Source organism: Mucor mucedo (genome assembly GCF_025094135.1).
Source record: "Mucor mucedo strain NRRL 3635 chromosome Unknown EV154scaffold_120, whole genome shotgun sequence".
NCBI lineage: Eukaryota > Fungi > Mucoromycota > Mucoromycetes > Mucorales > Mucoraceae > Mucor > Mucor mucedo.
In genome coordinates, this window is record NW_026252404.1 from 93,624 (window position 1) to 110,611 (window position 16,988).

A 16,988-nucleotide genomic window follows, 5' to 3' on the forward strand; every position below is an offset into this window, starting at 1 on the left:
ACCTTCCAGTATCAATTTTTTTCTGATTGCTTTGTTAAATGAAGACAAAAAATGCAAAGGAGTGTTCATAGTTTGGTGTCAGAGCTGCAGTATGGTAAAGAAGAAAAATCCAGGGGATTAAAAGTTGTCGTCCTTATTTACCAATTGGATTAAATGTCTGAGTTTAAAACCAATTGGACTCAACTTGCTAAAACCGCGATAATATAAAACTAAGAGAGTCTGGAAACTTGAAGAGAAGGAAAGTAGTAGGGGCTACAAAAAGAAAGGCACTTGAAGATAAATTGTCTGTTCCTAAGGGTACTACAGGTGAACACTATCTTCAGTTTATTAATGATATCATGGATATCATGGATGAGTTTCCGAAATGAAAGGTTACTTTATTATTATGAACAATGCTCCAATTCATGTTCCTGAAATGATTGACCCCATTATCATGCAGCGAGGTTACACCCCAGTGTATCTTCCACCTTACTCGCCAGAATCAAATCCAATTGAACAATCCTGGTCCATTATAAAGGCTAAAGTAAGACGCACCAAGCTCAATGATGTAGAAAGCCTCACTACTAGAATAACCGAGGCCAGTGAATCTGTACCAATTGTTCATCTTGAAAACATTATTCAGCATTCAGTAAATTGGTTTGAAAAGTGTCAAAACAAGATGCCCATATAAACTTTTTCTTTTTTTTTTGTAGAAGGTATATAAACTTAAAAAAAAAAGTCCAAATAAAAATTTATTAAAAACCAACCAATGATTTCAAAAAGTGTCCAAATGAGAGTGGAAGCACTGTAACATCATGATTAAACAATTCAGTATCAAATGCTTCATCGTCATCATCGCCGTTTGTTGTTGGATGGGCAGAAGAGTCAGATTCATATTTAGGCTGATTCATGCTGGAGGACGCTGCTGGTGATGATGATGTTGAGGCAGACGGAATTCGATTTACCAATTCGCTTGATACGGCTTTGTTGAAGGTGCATTCGGTCAAAGCTGCGATAGACTGCAATGATTTCATTCCTAAAATTTCGTATGTGCGCCGTGTTTCAATCTGATTAATTTTGAAGTACTCAGCATTAACGAGGCCAAGTTATATTATCATAAGACTTTTTTTTTTTCTTTCTTATGATTGAGTCAACCATTTTTTTTTTGATGTCCCTCCAAAAGTTGTCAGAGGACCCTTTGAAGCTGAAATAAGCAAAGTCAGTGACAGCAACAAAAGTAGCTTTAAGTATACATTACGTGTCAGGGTTGGGAAGCTTGTCGTTTTCTTTGAAGCTTAATGCGAACCGCGTTTTCCAGAGTGAAAATAGTTCATGTGATTCTCGGCTCTCTTCTAAGGACCATTGGACCAGATTCGACACATTCTTGGCCACAAATTCGTTAAACCTTGAGAACTTTGAAGACTAAAGTGGAGAAAGGTTTCCTGGAGAACATTATTTGGTCCAGGGTTGGTTTATTTGTACTTTTCTAATTCTATAAGAAAACACTCTGTAAAACTTTCTACTTTTAAAAAATGAAATTGTACCTTCTTGTCCTTCAAACTTCTTATAAGCTCGTTTTTTTCCTTTGTCGAAATTCATTGCATTCAATAAATAGGGCGATGCGATGATAGTGGGGAAAAAAGGGTGGTGAGAAAAAAAGTTGTTTTATTAATGATACATCTAGTCGGTAAGATAAATATTAGCCAATTAAAATTTCGGAATATTACAACTTATCAATTGGATCGTCCATTGCTTTTTTACAGGCAAAAATGTCTGAATGAAGTAACATTTGCATTGTTAAAGGTATAAGTATACCCAAATTTTTGCCATGTCATTCGATATTTATTTCTAGTTTATGATAACTCTCCTTTAGGCTATGTTTACGTTGCTTTTATTAATAGTGTTCGTCTTGTGCTTCATGTTTAGTTAAAGATATTTCCTGTATAATTTAGCATAAGCTTATATGAAAAAATTGTCTATCCGATTGATTTAATGTCGTGGTTGATAACATCTTCGACTAGAAGTTTTACCAGTGATGCTTGGGATCATGAATTCAATAGTGGCTTAGCATGCGGCCGAAATTAATTGTATTCGAAAACTGCAGTAACACATCATGGATTCCGCTTTGTACACACATTTTAGCTGTAAAGGGACTGATGGAACCATTTTTCTATTCCGGTAATAAGGTACGATCGATTATATAGGCCACTAGGTAAAAATGTCAATAGATATGCGATAACACCGAAAAAGTACTTGGCCAGTTAACTATTTGACATATACATATGCATTTATACATGATTTTTATCCAAATATGTGTAGGTCATAAGCTTGGATTTTCAACTCCTCCAACAAAACAACAATAAGATTTGAATACTCTGAGATTAACATGATCACATGCCCTGACAGATTGTTCAAAGGACAAGGGACCTTTATTCATATATTACCTGGCAAGGTACTGTACTTGATTGGATAATGTCACCAAATAGTTCTCCCAACCAATCAGATTAAACTACCCAAGTTTTTGGTTTCGGCCACTGTTTATAAAGCATGTAACATGAAATAAATATGTGTGCCATCATCAGGAGCACATTATGTAAAGTTTTAGCTTGCATGTGATGATGGTAAAGAAAAAATTTTGTGTGGTGCTCACTAGAACCATTTGTGAAACCAGACAAAATATATCAAGTATTTTGTTTTACTCTACTCCCAAATGACACCTGTCAGTACGACAAATATTCGCACTAGTAGCCCATTTTACGCTGCTGCAATAATAATAAAAAAAAAAAGGGAAGCTAGATTTGATTAAGGATAAACTTTTTCAGTGTATGGTCGATGGAGATTCAAACAAACAAAAAACCTGTTTAAATATGTATAGCCGCTCGTTTTTTTATTCTGATAATGGGCAATAGGACAGTCTTAAACAGCTTCCTTTTATTTGTACATAAAATGAACTTTATTCTATAAATCCAGCATATATGCGCATTACTAATTAGCTAAAGGTGCATGGGGTTGTGTGGGTATATATACAAAAATTGAGTTTTGATTCAACTCTTTTTTAAGTCTTGGAATATATAATGGCTAGTACTATAATGGCAGTAATCAATAACGTACTAAAACCTAATGAAAAGAAACGATTTAACAGTCTCCAGCGGATGGCCATTTTCACATTTTCATCCATAGAATACATGACTTCTTTCTTTGCACGTGTTGGATAAAACGAGCCTACCCACCAGCATGGAGGAAATATAAAGCCAAATAGGAATAAATAGGCTCCAGGAGAAAAAAATTCGAATGTTGTGGTGATGAGAGAAGTCTTTTCACTAATGATGGACTCGTATTCATGGCTAGGCTCGAGTTTGATAGAAGACGTCGATTCTAAATCTTTGGTTAAATATCCCCAAGGTGTTGAGACTTTGTCTTGTTTTGTATATCCGGGAGGCCGTAAATAATTAGATGGTTCCTTCGCTTGAGAGCCTGGATAGCCATTGAAGGATGCGTCAGACTCTTTGTTATGTAGAACCGTAGTATATGACGGCGAATGTGCAATAATTCTAGGTGCTGTTTGGTGAGGCAATAATGACAATGTGCTATTACATGTTTGAGACAATAAACTCTCGGTTAGACGATATTGAAAGTCATTATCTGGGGATGTAGTCATATTTGTAGAAAGAAAATAAAGAAGGTGGAAAAAGGGGAGACCATTTTTTTTTGAAAATGTTGTGTTTCAACTTTATTTTTTTTACAGGTCACACACACAATTGTCTAGATACGAGTCAATTGGCTGGAGTTGGATTTGACAGAGGTAAAAAAAGAAAAAAGGTAATTGGTAGCATGTGTTCGGGGAATAACTGGGCAATGCGTAACTGATACAATCTTTTTTTTTTTTTTTTTGTGAATCATTACATGTTATTTCTTTGCTTTCCCTGCTACATCACCAAACTTAATATTTCCTTCTTGTCCTTTGATATGCAATTCTACGTATAACGAGGGATTAACAATTTATCTCGGAGATTTAAGTATATTACTTACTCAGAGTGCTTCCTTCATCTTCTCTTACTGCCTTTACACCATTTTGTCTTAATAAAGAAGACACTTGATCAGCCAGCTCGAGTTTCTAATAAAAAAGTATATCTTTAGTCTGGTTATATCTGTATCTGATATATGTATCTTTTACCTCTTCTAAAACATCTACGTTCGATTCGTTTTTGTATTGCATAAATCTCGAGTATGTTTCTTTTCTGGCAGCTGTATCCAATATATAAGTGAGTGCTAACTTTTTTTTTAGCTATTTAGTTTACCTTGAATAGCCTTCGAATCACCTTTATAAAATAAAATACAAGATTAGTTTTGGAATGGAGAATGAAGTTACAAAAAATATCACCTGTGAACACCTCTCGTTGAGTCTTTAATAGGTTACGATAAGCAGAAATAGCTGCTTGTTTTGACGGCGAGATTGACATTTTATATATTTATATATATGTATAAAGGGGGGAAAAGAGGGATAATATGTATGGCACCATGCTCATGTATTGCAGGCGGAAAAAATAGTGACTGGTTTAAGCCAATCATTTTTGTTTGTCAAGCAGAACGGCATTATACAAAGTTCCCCTTGTAACTCAGGAGATTATATGAAAAAGGAGCCTTCATATGTTAAAAAGAATGTATTATTGAATTTCTCTTTTGGTTAAAGCAAAGCACTGATTGTTATTTAATATAATTCTAGTATTTTTTTTTTCTGCTCGATACACAAGGGTTAAATTATAATAAATAAGCTTTTAGTAATAAAGGGATGGGCTATTATTTCTGTAACCTACGTTATAATTTGGCAGATTACATATTTTAATATTTTATCCAATTGTTTTACTATTTTTTTTATTTTTTTTTATTTTTTTTTATTTTATTTTTTTGAATTATCATTAAATAAAGAAGGGATAATGTACTTAATTCTGCTAATAAGGTTAAAAATAACATTTATTTCTTTTTTTTGTTTTGTTTCTCTTTTTTATTATTATATACTTTATACATTTCTTAAATTATGATGACAAGGGCTCGAAAAGAGTCAGCATTCCACTTATCGTTGTTAGTTTTAGTCCAATGGATTAGCTTAGCTGTTGTCATTCTAAATGCAACAGCGTTGTTTCTTTTAAGAGATTCACAACACACTGGCCTAGTAAATGTTCACTCAAGTCCAGCTGACTACATGTTACTTATCTTGGGCTCACTATCTTTTGTCGGCTCTTCTATTCTATTACTACTTCATTTACATTTTCATTTCCGGATTATGGATGATGGCTCTTTCACCCCACCGAGAGCACTATCGGCAGCTGAGGTTATTATGTCAGTGATTTCCATAGCACTTTGGACTGTGGCCACATCCCTCATATTAACCCATTCACAAGGTAAATTTTAAATTCTATCCCAGTACTTGGAAATTTACACATTTTTTTAGAAGAGTCCTCACCGTGTCGGTTCACGAATTCTCTTTATACTAGAAACCATAGTGATATCTGTGAACTGTTTGATACGACGCTTATGCTTGGTAAGAATAAAAAACTTGTCTTTGTACAAAAATTTAAGGGGCGTATTAAAAGTCAATTTATATAATTTTAGCATTTGCAGCAGTTGGCAGTTGGGTTTTAGTCTTGTTAGCCACACTATTTATTTTAATTCGTTCTCCTATTCCACCTACTACTATCTTTACTATTGAAGCGCCTCCACAACGCTTCTCACAGCCAATGTCTGTTTCACTTCCGGACGAAATTTATTCTCAGGCTCAGGAGCCGTCTACTAGACCATATTATTTAGGTCATCACGGCAATAGGGTGAGACCATTGAATCAGAACGATGCACCACCCATCCTAGTGACAGTTGACAAAGAACGATCTAATACCACCGGAAGTAGTAGTTCATCTACGGCTACAAGACAGACAATCATGATGCTGGCAGATCAGCAAGAGAATCCTTCGCGCTATTATTACTATCAACCTCAACGAAATCTTGTATTATCGTCACCCTCTGTCAATAATACATCCGCAGAAGAATCATCTTCTTCCTATTATTCTTCCAGGTGCCAAATACCTCACGTAGAAAGCCAAAGAACAATATCCACCATGGATTCTATTTTTACGGGGTATCCACCAATTCAGTTTGATCTACCTATTATTCAACTGGGAGGTATTTCCCAAATGGATATCTCTTTTCTCAAAAAAAGAGACAGTTAAACCAGAGATTTTTCTACAGTATCATCTCATATCTCCATTGGCTTATACTAGCCAAACATTCTCATACATAATTATATAATATAGCATAATAAATAATAACTTCGATTTTATTTATATGTCACTTTCTAATAATTGAAGATCATTTCAACAGAGACGGGGGGATAAATCCCAAAAATCGCGAATCTTCTTTCCCTCCCCCTCCCCCTCTTCCCTATAGCCGATATTATATCAGATTTACCGAGCTAATCAATTTTTTGAGGGACCATATTGTTCATAGATAGTTAGCTACTGCTATTTTCTAGTTGGCAACACTTATCAGTTGCAACAGGAAGATTATCAACGAACGAGTGCCGTAATATAATATTGAGGCGACACTGTTAAACTAGAGTTTTTCTTATAAAAAAAAAAAAGGTGACTATTGTAAAATAGTGTTTTTCTCATTATATTATGAGCTTAATAACATATATCTGTGTGTGTGGATACCTGCAAGACTCTCATTTTGCTTCGCTGGACCACCAACAATGCATTTTAAGAATACTGACTATTGATCATTACATCGTTATCAAAACTCTACATCAGATTTATCTATTGGAAACTATGCATCATCTAATCAAATGTCTCTAAATTTGGAAATTTGCCCTTGTGGGGTGAGTCTGACTGTGAGTACTTGACTATTATGCAAGACATAAATATAGGGGTGTGGCAAATATTTGCACTTATTTATTTGCCTTTCCTTTCTTTTTCTTTCTTCTCAAAAAACAAAAAGCCTCATCCCTTTTTTTTGCATCTCCATTGCAATGTCCTCAAGTAAATTACCTGTTGAAATTTTAGAAAAAATATTTCGAAATGTCAAAAGTCAAGACGAAGACCAACTCATTCATTGCACATTGGTCTGCAAATCTTGGCACGAACCAGCTCTTAGACTCTATTATGAAACTCTTATATTATCAGGCGATCCACGCAAACTACTTTTTCGACTTTCAAACCAACCTCAGGGAAAAAATCTTGGTGATTGGGTCAAGCAGCTCTCAGCTGTCTGTGACCTTGAACATCTCAGCCAACACGGATACTTTCAATTGTTGTCGTATTTACCGCATTTGAACGTGATTAATGTAGAGCAGAGTTTTAGCAAAAGTTTCCATCTGACTTGGTTGTTGAATCGAAACGATGATTCATGCGTCAAGAACTTGCATACAATCGTTGCAGGGGCTAATGGCATGACCCAATATGAATATAGAATTTATTTCGCTTGTGCCTATAGCTTTCGTCTATCACTAAGATACCTAGAACTAGTCTATGTAGGTGGTACCATAAATAATATGGGCGGGCTATCGGGAACACATGTATCGTTTTTAAAAGACTTTAAATATCTTACCAAACTTTCCGTAAGCAATCTCTCTTTTAAAAGAGGTGATCGAACTCTCAAAATGCTTTCTATCCTTCAATACTGCCCCAGACTTACCAGTCTTTCGTTTGTGAGCGATTATTTTGACCCTCAAGAACAAGTACCAAGTCTAAATCCTGGGTTTCGCTTAGCACTGAAAGATGTGAGTCTTTGCATTCCGAATTTAAGCAGGTCTCAAATCAATTATATTGCATCAAATTTTCCTGCCTTGGATAAATTTGATGTGGTCTTAACTAACACTGAAACAGATGAATGGTTAGAAACCAATGGAGAAGCATGTATCCAGCTATTAGGAGAATACTTGGGTAGTGTCAGGGAGGTCTGTTTTAATATCTCGCGTTTTATGCCTAATCGATACCCACCCTTATCTATACTTACCTCACAAACTCTTTCTAATTATTGGCCATTTATCTTTGCAATGATTGGACACCACAGACAACTCAGCTGTCACATATCCGTTCGGCTGGACGAAAGGTCGAGTTATAAATGCAGTAATGCTAACAATCTCTTAATTAAAAGAAATGACAGGAGTATGTACCTTACGTATATTTTGGACACAACAGACCTTATTTCGCAGCATTATTTTGAAATCCCTAATTCAATACAATCACTTATACCTTTACCGTCAGAGAACAGTTCATTGGGTAACCAACATATTATATCGGTGGAAGTGGCTGTGGGTACACCTGACGGTTTATCCTTTGTCATGCCTATCTCAAAGTGTTTTCGATTACTTCGATCCATTATAAAAGAATACTCACGCTTGAATTTGATCATGTTCTCCACATACACTCCCCACCACGAAATGTACAACTTAAAATTTGGATCCAGTATAAGAGATTGCCTATTAAGCACAAAACAGGGGCATGAATTTTTCAAGATGGATCCTCAAAGATATAAAGCCGTAACAACTCCTACTGTAGAGAATCTAACACATGTGCTCTTAAAAAGTACGACGTTAGAACAGTTTGATTTTCATGTCATGGCAAATCTACTTGAATATATCCACTATTTAAAAATTGTAGATTGTCATATCTCAACTGATGAAAATGGTAACACGACTGTGGATTTGAGCTATATGAAAAGCCTAAAGCAACTAGTTTTTGACGTTGGATTTTTGAAACATGACCGATGCAGTCAAATAAATATTCAAGTGGAATACCTGAAAGAAAATTTTGTAAAGTCATTCAAATGGAGAAGGGCGTTTATTCGTGGGAAAGAATCGGAATTTTCAGAATCTACATCAGCACGTTATCATATCCACAAATGGTTACATGCTACTAAAAACTCAAACACAAGTCTTCTTTTTATAAAGTGTTATAACATTGACCAAATCGATATTTGTTTACACAAAGATCATGTCGCTGCTACCTTTCTTCACCCGAAACTATCCATGTAAACCAATTGTAATAAACGATAGATTAATTGAAACTTTATTTGTTTAATCGACTGTTAAGACAATTTTCCCTACAGTATGGTTTGTAGAAAGTAATTCTTGTGCTTTAATAGCCTCCTTTAGCGGCATAATACTATCACTGTCAACAATGGGAGCTCGGATCTTTCCGTTTTCGAACAATGGAGCGATTTTCGATTCAAAAATGGCATACGAACAAAAGAAAGTGTTAACTACAGAATACCGATGTGTCGCAAAAACATTTCTGTACGTATTTGTACAAAAAAGCGAAAATTCTGCAAACGAGGACCCAAAGTATGGCAAGTCAATGTTTTCCGTTGCCCCTACAATGAAGGAATAGACGCTGTCTTTTTTTTTCAAGAGCGAACTAAGTTTTTGGTAGTGGTAATCTTCTCCTACAATGCAATTAAAAATGATGTCGAAAGTCCCCTTGACGCTGTGATCCACAAATGCATCATAGGCTTTTTTATCTTTGTAATCAATCACCTTGTCTGCTCCCAATGACTTTACAAACCCCGCATTTTTACCACTGCAGATTCCAATAACGAGGTTTTCAGGGTTTATAGCCTTGGCGATTTGAATACTATAGCTTCCCACACCACCCGATGCACCTACAATGATAATTTTTCGTCTTGCTCGCATTGTAGCAGGCACAATCAACCCATTGTCTACAATTCCCCTATAAGCAGTTGTTACCGCCATTCCGGCTGAAGCTGCTTGTTCAAAGGAAAGATGTTTTGGCTTGATTGCAATAGCAGCCTCGCTGGTGTCAACCACAGTATACTGGGCGTACGTACCATACACACAAAAAGGAAACGGTTGTGTTCCAAACACTTGATCACCGATATTGAATTTTACGTCTTTACCTTTGTCGACAATGACACCCGAAAAATCTGCGCCTATAATGTGCGGAAGAGGAGAAAAACACGATGTGAAAATTTTGATATTTTCGCTTGGTTCTTTTGTTTCGTTCGGGTTCACGCCAGCTGCTTTGATACGGATCAAAGCCTCAGTGGATCTTGTCATTTCGGGAACAGGAAGGTCTTTGTTGTAATAAATTGAGGATGGTTGAGGGGGACCATAATTTAATAGTTGGATTCCACTCATTGTTGAAGGTATTGTTGCCTGTGACATTGTTTTTTGCTATACAATAATTAAGGGGAAGAAAAAAGGAAGTGGGAAATTTACAATTTACGAGACCTCTATCATCAGTTGCATCATTAAAAAACACATGATAGAATACCTGTAAATATAGCTCCTACTTCCTATTTACTGGTGATGATACAACTATGATCCTTTGTTTATCCGGAACTCTTGTTTATATTACGAGTTTTTTTATGAGTATCAAATAGTTTAGTTTATCAGCCTATCAACACATGGTCAATAAGTGGTATTAATTGGATCTAAAATGCCGCCTCGTTTGTCTTAATTATCCAGTTACATAAGCAAATATATAAATTTATAGAGTGTGTTTGCATTTGTTTGATAAAGCTCTCATGAAAAGGATACATTTTATTTGTTAATACTGATTTCGCTAAAACTCCCTTGCAAATCGCCTACCATGCCATCAATCACAGAATGAATGTATCCATCTGTCGGAGGCATGTTATGAATAAATTCATCTAACACACATGAAATTTCTTTCTTGGACATCGTTTCTGGGCTGTTTTCATTACTTTTAATACTTTCTGTGTCACTACTCGTAACTTCTTCTTCGGTTTCAAAATCGTTCGTAAAGACATAGATTGGACGGAATTTTGGTTGTGTCTTCAAGTAAGACTTCTGACTTAATTAAGAATTATTAGCGCTATTCATTAAATATGTAGAAAACAAGAAAAAATCCACTTACTATGGCTGACTAGCTAACCAAATATTTCGAACGTACGCTTGGTAATTAACGAGATAAAAACCGTTTATTCCAGATGCTGGGAAATTGCTATAAGGGTTGCTTGACATTGCTGTAGTTATTGGCTAATAAAAAGAGATGTAGAAAGGAAATATAAAAAAGAACGATCGCATATGCTTTATATACCCAAACAGCCAAATATGGTTCATCGCCAGACAATTGATGACACCAAAGTTGTCTTTGTCTTGTTTTTTAACTCTTTGTGATTCGGTTGGGAAACTTGACATGCCATTCAAGACAAATATTTGTACAATGTTTCAACTTGTTTTTTCTGATTTCGAATTGTAAACACTTTTTATTTAATCTTTTAAATGTAAGTAAAGCCTGCCAGTTATAAATCTTGCTTCAAATAAATAAAATAAAGAGTAGACGAGATTCTATTGTTTCTTTCTTTTCTTCATTGTATCTTTTTAAAATATATATTAAAAGGGAAGATATTTAAGCTTATATAATCTATTATTAATGCAAGCAAAGTGAATGTGCAATACAATTAAGTTGAGATGAGCCTTACTAAACATGATCTTGTACCTTCATAAGCATATCTACACTTGGGTTTACCTTTAAATTATACATGATATTGCACATATAATAAATTAATAGCAATTGGTGCTGTTACATTATTCAACAGAGCATACGATATCATGAAGGAATGGTATTCAATGTTTGTCTTACACAACGTGCTGATGTGAGCATTTCATAGTCAGCCGTCCGGCTAACATAGAAATTGGGCGATTTTATTGGCTCTGCTACATGCGTAGTGTCTGGCAATGTTGTAAAAGTACGAGTACGTGTTATATTTTATTTCTTTACTTTCTTTTCTATACATAAAATGGATCTTGTTGCACGCAAAAAATTAAACTTGGAAGTATTAAAAAGGCACGACACCAATATCTGCGATATTTTAGATCAATCGGCGCATGCTGTGGTTTACAAATTCGATACAGAGAAGACCAGTTGGGTAAAGTTTACGAACCATCTCTTCATCAGGTTGATTTTAATAATGCTTCAATAGGAAAAACTTGGATATGAAGGTGTTATTTTTCTTACACAAGGGTACATTTATTATTGCTTCACAAGAAATTAGTCGTCATGTATACTCATCTTCAAATAATACAGAAAAAGCGCTCCCTATTTTGGCTTATACGTCTTGAACAGATTATCCATAGAGAATTTTTCTTTACACCTGACAGATTTCGAAGAGATAAACCTGACAGATGAATTTATTATTTACCAGACAAGCGAAGGTAGGTTAAAAGTAGGGACACCAAAATCTGATAATAATGTTTACCTCACAGGCGAGGCATGTGCATTATGGCTATTCGAAAAGAAGGATCGTGAGCGAATTTTAGCGAAGATTTTAAAGTAAAACATATGGATTTTAAAGGGGAAGAAGGTATGCTAACTAGCATACTTAGATTACACGAAGGAATGAAAGCTTTACCATCAGCACAAATTACTAAGCCTGCAGAATCAAAGGTTGATATTTTACAAATGTTAAAAAAGGCTTCAGACACAAGTCCATTGGAAACCGTCGGAACAGATTTATTGAAAGCATTGGGCGGATCCCAAACCCAACCTCAACAACAAAGACAAGCTCAGCAGCAGCATCAAATAAAGAAGCATCAAAAACAGCAACAGCAGCAGCAACAGCAGCAGCAACAGCAACAGCAACAGCAACATCAACAGCAACATCAACAACAACAGCAACAGCAACAGCAGCAGCAGCAGCCTCAAAAACAACCTCAAGAGCAAGGTCAGGGTCAAGCTCAGGCCCAAGCCCAAACTCAACAGCAAACTCAAGTGCAAGCGCAAGCTCAGCAACCACAACCACAACAATATCAACAGCAACAGCAACAGCAACAGCAACAGCAGCAGCAACAGCAGCAGCAGCAACAGCAGCAGCAACAACAACAACAACAACAACAACATCAGCAACAGCAACATCAGCAACAACATATACAACATCAACAACAGAATTATCAACAACAGTTTCCTATTCATCAGCAACATAATGCTCTCACGCCATCTATGCAACACTCTAATATGATAGCGCCTTTTACGATACCTACATCTGATTCTGCGGAAAGACCAGGAAATAGACTACAGGAAATTTTTGATAGTACAAACAATGTCCATAACAACAACAATAAGATGCCAGATAATTTGTCTAGAAGAGCGATGGCAAGCGGAGAGTTAACAAAGCCGTTTTATCCACCTTTTATGAATATGTCGCCTGCTGCATCTCCTAGAAATCCCGGTACTTTATTACAAGCGTTGCATGGTGGGATTCTCCCTCCACCTCCAACACAACAAAATGTGCCTATGGGGATGCCGTTAATGCCACAGCAGGTTATGGGTTTAATGAGACCTGAAGTAGCCAGAAGGTTTGGCGGTAGACCCCCATTATCTAAACCAGAATTTATTCAACAATTGTTAAACATGATTCAGGTATGTTTTCTATCCACCTATTATATAACTGTACTAAATTTCTTTTATTTTAGTGTGATCCTACCTTTTTTGATATTCTTTACGAGACGTATCAAGGTCAAATGGGACATTCTCAAATCTAAATAAATTTAATTGGCTTGTTTTACCGTGACGGTCTATATATTTCTCTACCATTTTTTTCTCGTTATGTTATTTAGGGCAGACAGAGAAAGCCTTAAGAAATCTACCTTTTTTTCTTATTAATTAAACATGGACGGTAGCTCATATGGACTCGGAGGTCCTAATATTACTATTAGAGAGCTTACTAAGGACCGCATTAACTTTGTTCTTAGTGATACTGACTTAAGGTATATACTTTATACAATTGTTCTAAAAGTTTTTTTGTTTATCTATTACGTGTATTTGTAGTGTTGCAAACTCTCTTCGCCGAGTTATGATTGCGGAAGTCCCAACTGTTGGTAAAAGCAGGAGAGTCGAATAAATAACAACCATCGTACTAAACCTCATTTTGCATCATTAGCAATCGACATGGTTGAGATTGAAACCAACACGACTGTTCTTGCTGATGAATTCTTGGCCCATCGTCTGGGCATGGTTGCCATCGATAGTAGGGATGTTGACAAATTACGTTACACCAGAGTAGGAAATTCTCTCGTTGTCATGTCAATGCGTTTGAGTTTAATCCTATTTTCTTTTGTAGGATTGTACTTGCTCCCAGTATTGTCCTGAATGTTCAGTTGAGTTGACACTTCACGTCAAATGCACTGATGATAGAACCAAAGATGTCACAACCAGAGATTTATCTTCGTCGAATCCTTCTTATTTGCCTGTTCTACAAGGTTAGTACAGACACCGTGTACTTATACTTATGCTTTCTTATTGACATGTCCCGTTCAGACAAGGACGATTCCGGTGTTCTTTTGGTCAAATTACGTAAAGGCCACGAGTTGAAGTTAAAATGTATTGCTAAAAAGGTAAATTAAAGAGGAAAAAAAAAGTGTGGTGCATGCTGATTAATAGTTGTACACAGGGCGTTGCTAAAGAACATGCTAAATGGAGTCCTGTCAGTGGCGTTTCCTTTGAATACGATCCTTACAACAAATTAAGACATACTACATACTGGTTTGAGGAAAGTGAGGATGAGTGGTAAGATATATATTTGCTTACCGTGTATTTTTGTGTGTGGAACAACTGACTATGGGTTACCTCATTCTTTAGGCCATTGAGTAAAAATGCTCAATTCGAAACACCTCCTGATAAAGATGCTCGTAAGTTAAAGTTTTTTTTTAACGAATTGCATACTTTAACACGACTTTATTGTAGCTTTTGATTATAATGCAAAGCCCGATAAATTTTATTTTGAGGCCGAGGTAAAGATGAGAGAAATGCAGCTAAATCATAGAATTAAAAAAAAAAAATCTGTCAAAAAAAAAATTGTAGACTGTTGGATCATTAGCACCAGAAGAGGTCGTTACTATGGCCATGAAAACATTAGTCGACAAACTTGCATATGTCCAGATGCAAATTCAAGAGGAAGTAGACACAAAGGAACAGGATGCCAGCTCTTGGAGTAACTACTAACCATATAATATATTATAAGAGAGAAGGAGAAAAAAAAAAAAGAAAAAAAAGAAATCAAATACTGTAATTAAAAAAGATACATAAATTATTAATTTTTTTATTATTACAATGTGTATTGTTTTTATTTCTTGGGCTGGTTTGCTTTGTAAAACTATGGAAGGGAACTACAATTAGGGATTTGCCAATAAAAATAGAGAAAATTACACTTACAGCAACACTTAATTTGATACCTTCATCAAGACCAACTTGAGGTTCATAACCCAAGATTGTCTTTGCTTTGGTGATATTAAAGTAACGAGATGACATGGCTTGCTTAATTCTAGAACGAGATAATCCTTCTTTGAGTTGACTTCTATCCCAGAATAGTTCCTTGATACTAAAGATAGTCTCACTGATGAGAGCGATGACCAAACTGGCATTATAGGAAAGGACAATCTTCTTATTATTGGGCATATAATAGCCGTTTTCAGCCCAGACTTTGGAAGCAAAATCCCAGAAGGGAACTGGTGTACCGTTAGTCAAATTGAATGCCTGACCTGCTGCACCAGAGTTAGGGATAGCAAGTTTCTCGGCAGCCAGAACATGAGCGTAGGCTACGTTGCCAACATAGGTGAAATCCATTAATGATTGATTGTTGCCAATTTGGAAACGATGTTGACCGCGTTCACATACTTCAAGCATACCAGGAATTAATTGTCTATCACCGGGACCAAAAATGGCTGAAGGACGGATTGTACATGTTAATAAACCCTTATCACCATTGGCCTTTAATACCTCTTGTTCACAAACCATCTAATAATAACTGTTAATAAGAATTCAATGTATACCAAATCTTGGTCAACATGCCTTGGATTCGGTGTATACATCGATAGGAACAGCAGGATAGGGAGTACTTTCATCAATGTTGACCATAGGTTCACCGTTTGAAATGACACTTCCAGAAGAGGTTACAACTAAAACCTTAATACCCCGTTCTTGACAAGCTTTGATGACATTGAGTGTACCGTCGACATTAATAGAAAAATAAAGATCACGGGGGGGATTGCTTGTATTGACATGAGGAGGTGAAGCAGTATGAATAACAGCAGTAATACCCTCGAGAGCATTGTAAACATCATCAAACTTTCGAAGATCGCCTGTATAATACTTTACATCGGCTTTGGGTTCTCTAGGTTCAGCCATGTCAAAAACCGCAATGGAGGACCCATCTTTGCGAAGACGAATTTGCTCTTGGACGTGTTGACCCAAAAAGCCGTTACCACCAATAACAAGGTAAGAGGCCATAGTTTAAATTTATTTGTATAACCAGGAGAAAAGGGAACAAAAAGCGCCTGCAAAATTATACTTTTTGGTATAGCCTGTTGAAACTGCGCTACATTGTGATCTGCCTCCGCCCCCGCTTTTTGTGAAGGTCAGGGCTGTTTTATGCAAATAGTCTCGAGAAAAATCAGACACTTTTTATAAGTTCTGTACAGATTGTAGTGATACTTGTTATTCTAATATTTCTTTGGCTAGCGTAGACATGCATAATTCCATTGGAAAAGCTCTCAGTGGTAATACCGCTCTAAGTATCACCTTAACGCGAGCCTTTGACCATGTACGAATTGCGAAGGATGCAGTGGCTATAATGCTTCAGCTCCCTTTGATATGAATGGTATTGATCTAAGAAATAGATACTTGTACAATTACTTATACTCACGAAAATCAATATCCACATTAATATCGTAAAGCCTCCTACTGGTGTCTTCCAGGACTTACTAGATCTATTGTTTAAAAATGTATCATTTTCTGCGCTTTTGAATTGATGACTGAGCCACTAAAAAGTTAAAACTGAGTGTTCAAATGCATCATTTAATTTTCCAATAAAAGTTGTCTTGGAGTCGTTTGTACCACCCCTATTTCACTATCAAATGAGCGTAATAAATGGGAAAAAGTGAATAAAGAGCTACCATTCTATCATGAACAATGAACCTATCCACAAAATCATAAAGACATGTACCGAAAAGAGTAAATATGGCTGCATTATACCCTTTT

General features: G+C 36.0%; 8 protein-coding genes across 8 annotated transcripts, besides 1 other annotated feature; 4 read left to right on the top strand and 4 right to left on the bottom strand.

The window, feature by feature from the left end:
- Positions 1–2: 2 nt before the first annotated feature.
- Positions 3–69: a sequence feature (Protein overlapping with rRNA (EV154DRAFT_40323, KAI7882133.1) was converted to a misc_feature.).
- A 2,839-nt stretch (positions 70–2,908) lies between these two features.
- EV154DRAFT_523181 (uncharacterized protein) lies at positions 2,909–3,877 on the bottom strand. Its single transcript, XM_051603074.1, has one exon. It carries the CDS (start codon positions 3,635–3,637, stop codon positions 3,035–3,037), a length of 603 nt encoding a protein of 200 aa, XP_051453272.1. The 5' UTR covers positions 3,638–3,877; the 3' UTR covers positions 2,909–3,034.
- Positions 3,854–4,805, bottom strand: EV154DRAFT_523183 (uncharacterized protein). Its single transcript, XM_051603075.1, has 5 exons — positions 4,361–4,805; positions 4,278–4,298; positions 4,154–4,224; positions 4,009–4,093; positions 3,854–3,953 (listed from the first exon to the last, which is right to left on the bottom strand). The coding sequence occupies exons 1-5, from the start codon at positions 4,437–4,439 to the stop codon at positions 3,886–3,888; spliced, it is 324 nt and encodes a 107-aa protein (XP_051453273.1). The 5' UTR covers positions 4,440–4,805; the 3' UTR covers positions 3,854–3,885.
- A 209-nt stretch (positions 4,806–5,014) lies between these two features.
- Positions 5,015–6,200, top strand: EV154DRAFT_485692 (uncharacterized protein; the record flags this gene model as incomplete). Its single annotated transcript, XM_051598774.1, has 3 exons — positions 5,015–5,378; positions 5,429–5,518; positions 5,590–6,200. The coding sequence occupies 3 exons, from the start codon at positions 5,015–5,017 to the stop codon at positions 6,198–6,200; spliced, it is 1,065 nt and encodes a 354-aa protein (XP_051453274.1).
- A 744-nt stretch (positions 6,201–6,944) lies between these two features.
- EV154DRAFT_523185 (uncharacterized protein) lies at positions 6,945–9,069 on the top strand. The gene has a single exon (XM_051603076.1). It carries the CDS (start codon positions 6,998–7,000, stop codon positions 9,002–9,004), a length of 2,007 nt encoding a protein of 668 aa, XP_051453275.1. The 5' UTR covers positions 6,945–6,997; the 3' UTR covers positions 9,005–9,069.
- EV154DRAFT_555128 (chaperonin 10-like protein) lies at positions 9,047–10,153 on the bottom strand (the record flags this gene model as incomplete). Its single annotated transcript, XM_051605253.1, has 1 exon — positions 9,047–10,153. The coding sequence occupies one exon, from the start codon at positions 10,151–10,153 to the stop codon at positions 9,047–9,049; it is 1,107 nt and encodes a 368-aa protein (XP_051453276.1).
- Positions 10,154–12,481: 2,328 nt separating this feature from the next.
- Positions 12,482–13,555, top strand: EV154DRAFT_40489 (uncharacterized protein). Its single transcript, XM_051595332.1, has 3 exons — positions 12,482–12,643; positions 12,777–13,373; positions 13,427–13,555. Exons 2-3 carry the CDS (start codon positions 12,954–12,956, stop codon positions 13,493–13,495), a joined length of 489 nt encoding a protein of 162 aa, XP_051453277.1. The 5' UTR covers positions 12,482–12,643; positions 12,777–12,953; the 3' UTR covers positions 13,496–13,555.
- A 67-nt stretch (positions 13,556–13,622) lies between these two features.
- EV154DRAFT_539997 (RNA polymerase Rpb3/Rpb11 dimerization domain-containing protein) lies at positions 13,623–14,523 on the top strand (the record flags this gene model as incomplete). The annotated part of the gene is made up of 6 exons (XM_051604387.1): positions 13,623–13,720; positions 13,782–13,831; positions 13,894–14,012; positions 14,074–14,212; positions 14,271–14,347; positions 14,404–14,523. The coding sequence occupies 6 exons, from the start codon at positions 13,623–13,625 to the stop codon at positions 14,521–14,523; spliced, it is 603 nt and encodes a 200-aa protein (XP_051453278.1).
- A 361-nt stretch (positions 14,524–14,884) lies between these two features.
- Positions 14,885–16,340, bottom strand: EV154DRAFT_523193 (3-beta hydroxysteroid dehydrogenase/isomerase family-domain-containing protein). The gene is made up of 3 exons (XM_051603077.1): positions 15,801–16,340; positions 15,165–15,746; positions 14,885–15,105 (listed from the first exon to the last, which is right to left on the bottom strand). The coding sequence occupies exons 1-3, from the start codon at positions 16,236–16,238 to the stop codon at positions 15,076–15,078; spliced, it is 1,050 nt and encodes a 349-aa protein (XP_051453279.1). The 5' UTR covers positions 16,239–16,340; the 3' UTR covers positions 14,885–15,075.
- Between the last annotated feature and the right edge of the window lie 648 nt (positions 16,341–16,988).

Coding starts and splice junctions, on each gene's coding strand:
- EV154DRAFT_523185 (XM_051603076.1), top strand. CDS start 6,998: ATGTCCTCAAGTAAATTACCTGTTGAAATTTTAGAAAAAATATTTCGA.
- EV154DRAFT_523183 (XM_051603075.1), bottom strand. CDS start 4,439: ATGTCAATCTCGCCGTCAAAACAAGCAGCTATTTCTGCTTATCGTAAC. Junction 4,299..4,360: donor TCAACGAGAGGTGTTCACAG/GTGATATTTTTT, acceptor TATTTTATAAAG/GTGATTCGAAGGCTATTCAA. Junction 3,954..4,008: donor AGATGAAGGAAGCACTCTGA/GTAAGTAATATA, acceptor CGTTATACGTAG/AATTGCATATCAAAGGACAA.
- EV154DRAFT_523181 (XM_051603074.1), bottom strand. CDS start 3,637: ATGACTACATCCCCAGATAATGACTTTCAATATCGTCTAACCGAGAGT.
- EV154DRAFT_40489 (XM_051595332.1), top strand. CDS start 12,954: ATGCAACACTCTAATATGATAGCGCCTTTTACGATACCTACATCTGAT. Junction 13,374..13,426: donor AATTGTTAAACATGATTCAG/GTATGTTTTCTA, acceptor CTTTTATTTTAG/TGTGATCCTACCTTTTTTGA.
- EV154DRAFT_523193 (XM_051603077.1), bottom strand. CDS start 16,238: ATGGCCTCTTACCTTGTTATTGGTGGTAACGGCTTTTTGGGTCAACAC. Junction 15,747..15,800: donor ATGTATACACCGAATCCAAG/GCATGTTGACCA, acceptor AGTTATTATTAG/ATGGTTTGTGAACAAGAGGT. Junction 15,106..15,164: donor GTATCAAATTAAGTGTTGCT/GTAAGTGTAATT, acceptor TCCCTTCCATAG/TTTTACAAAGCAAACCAGCC.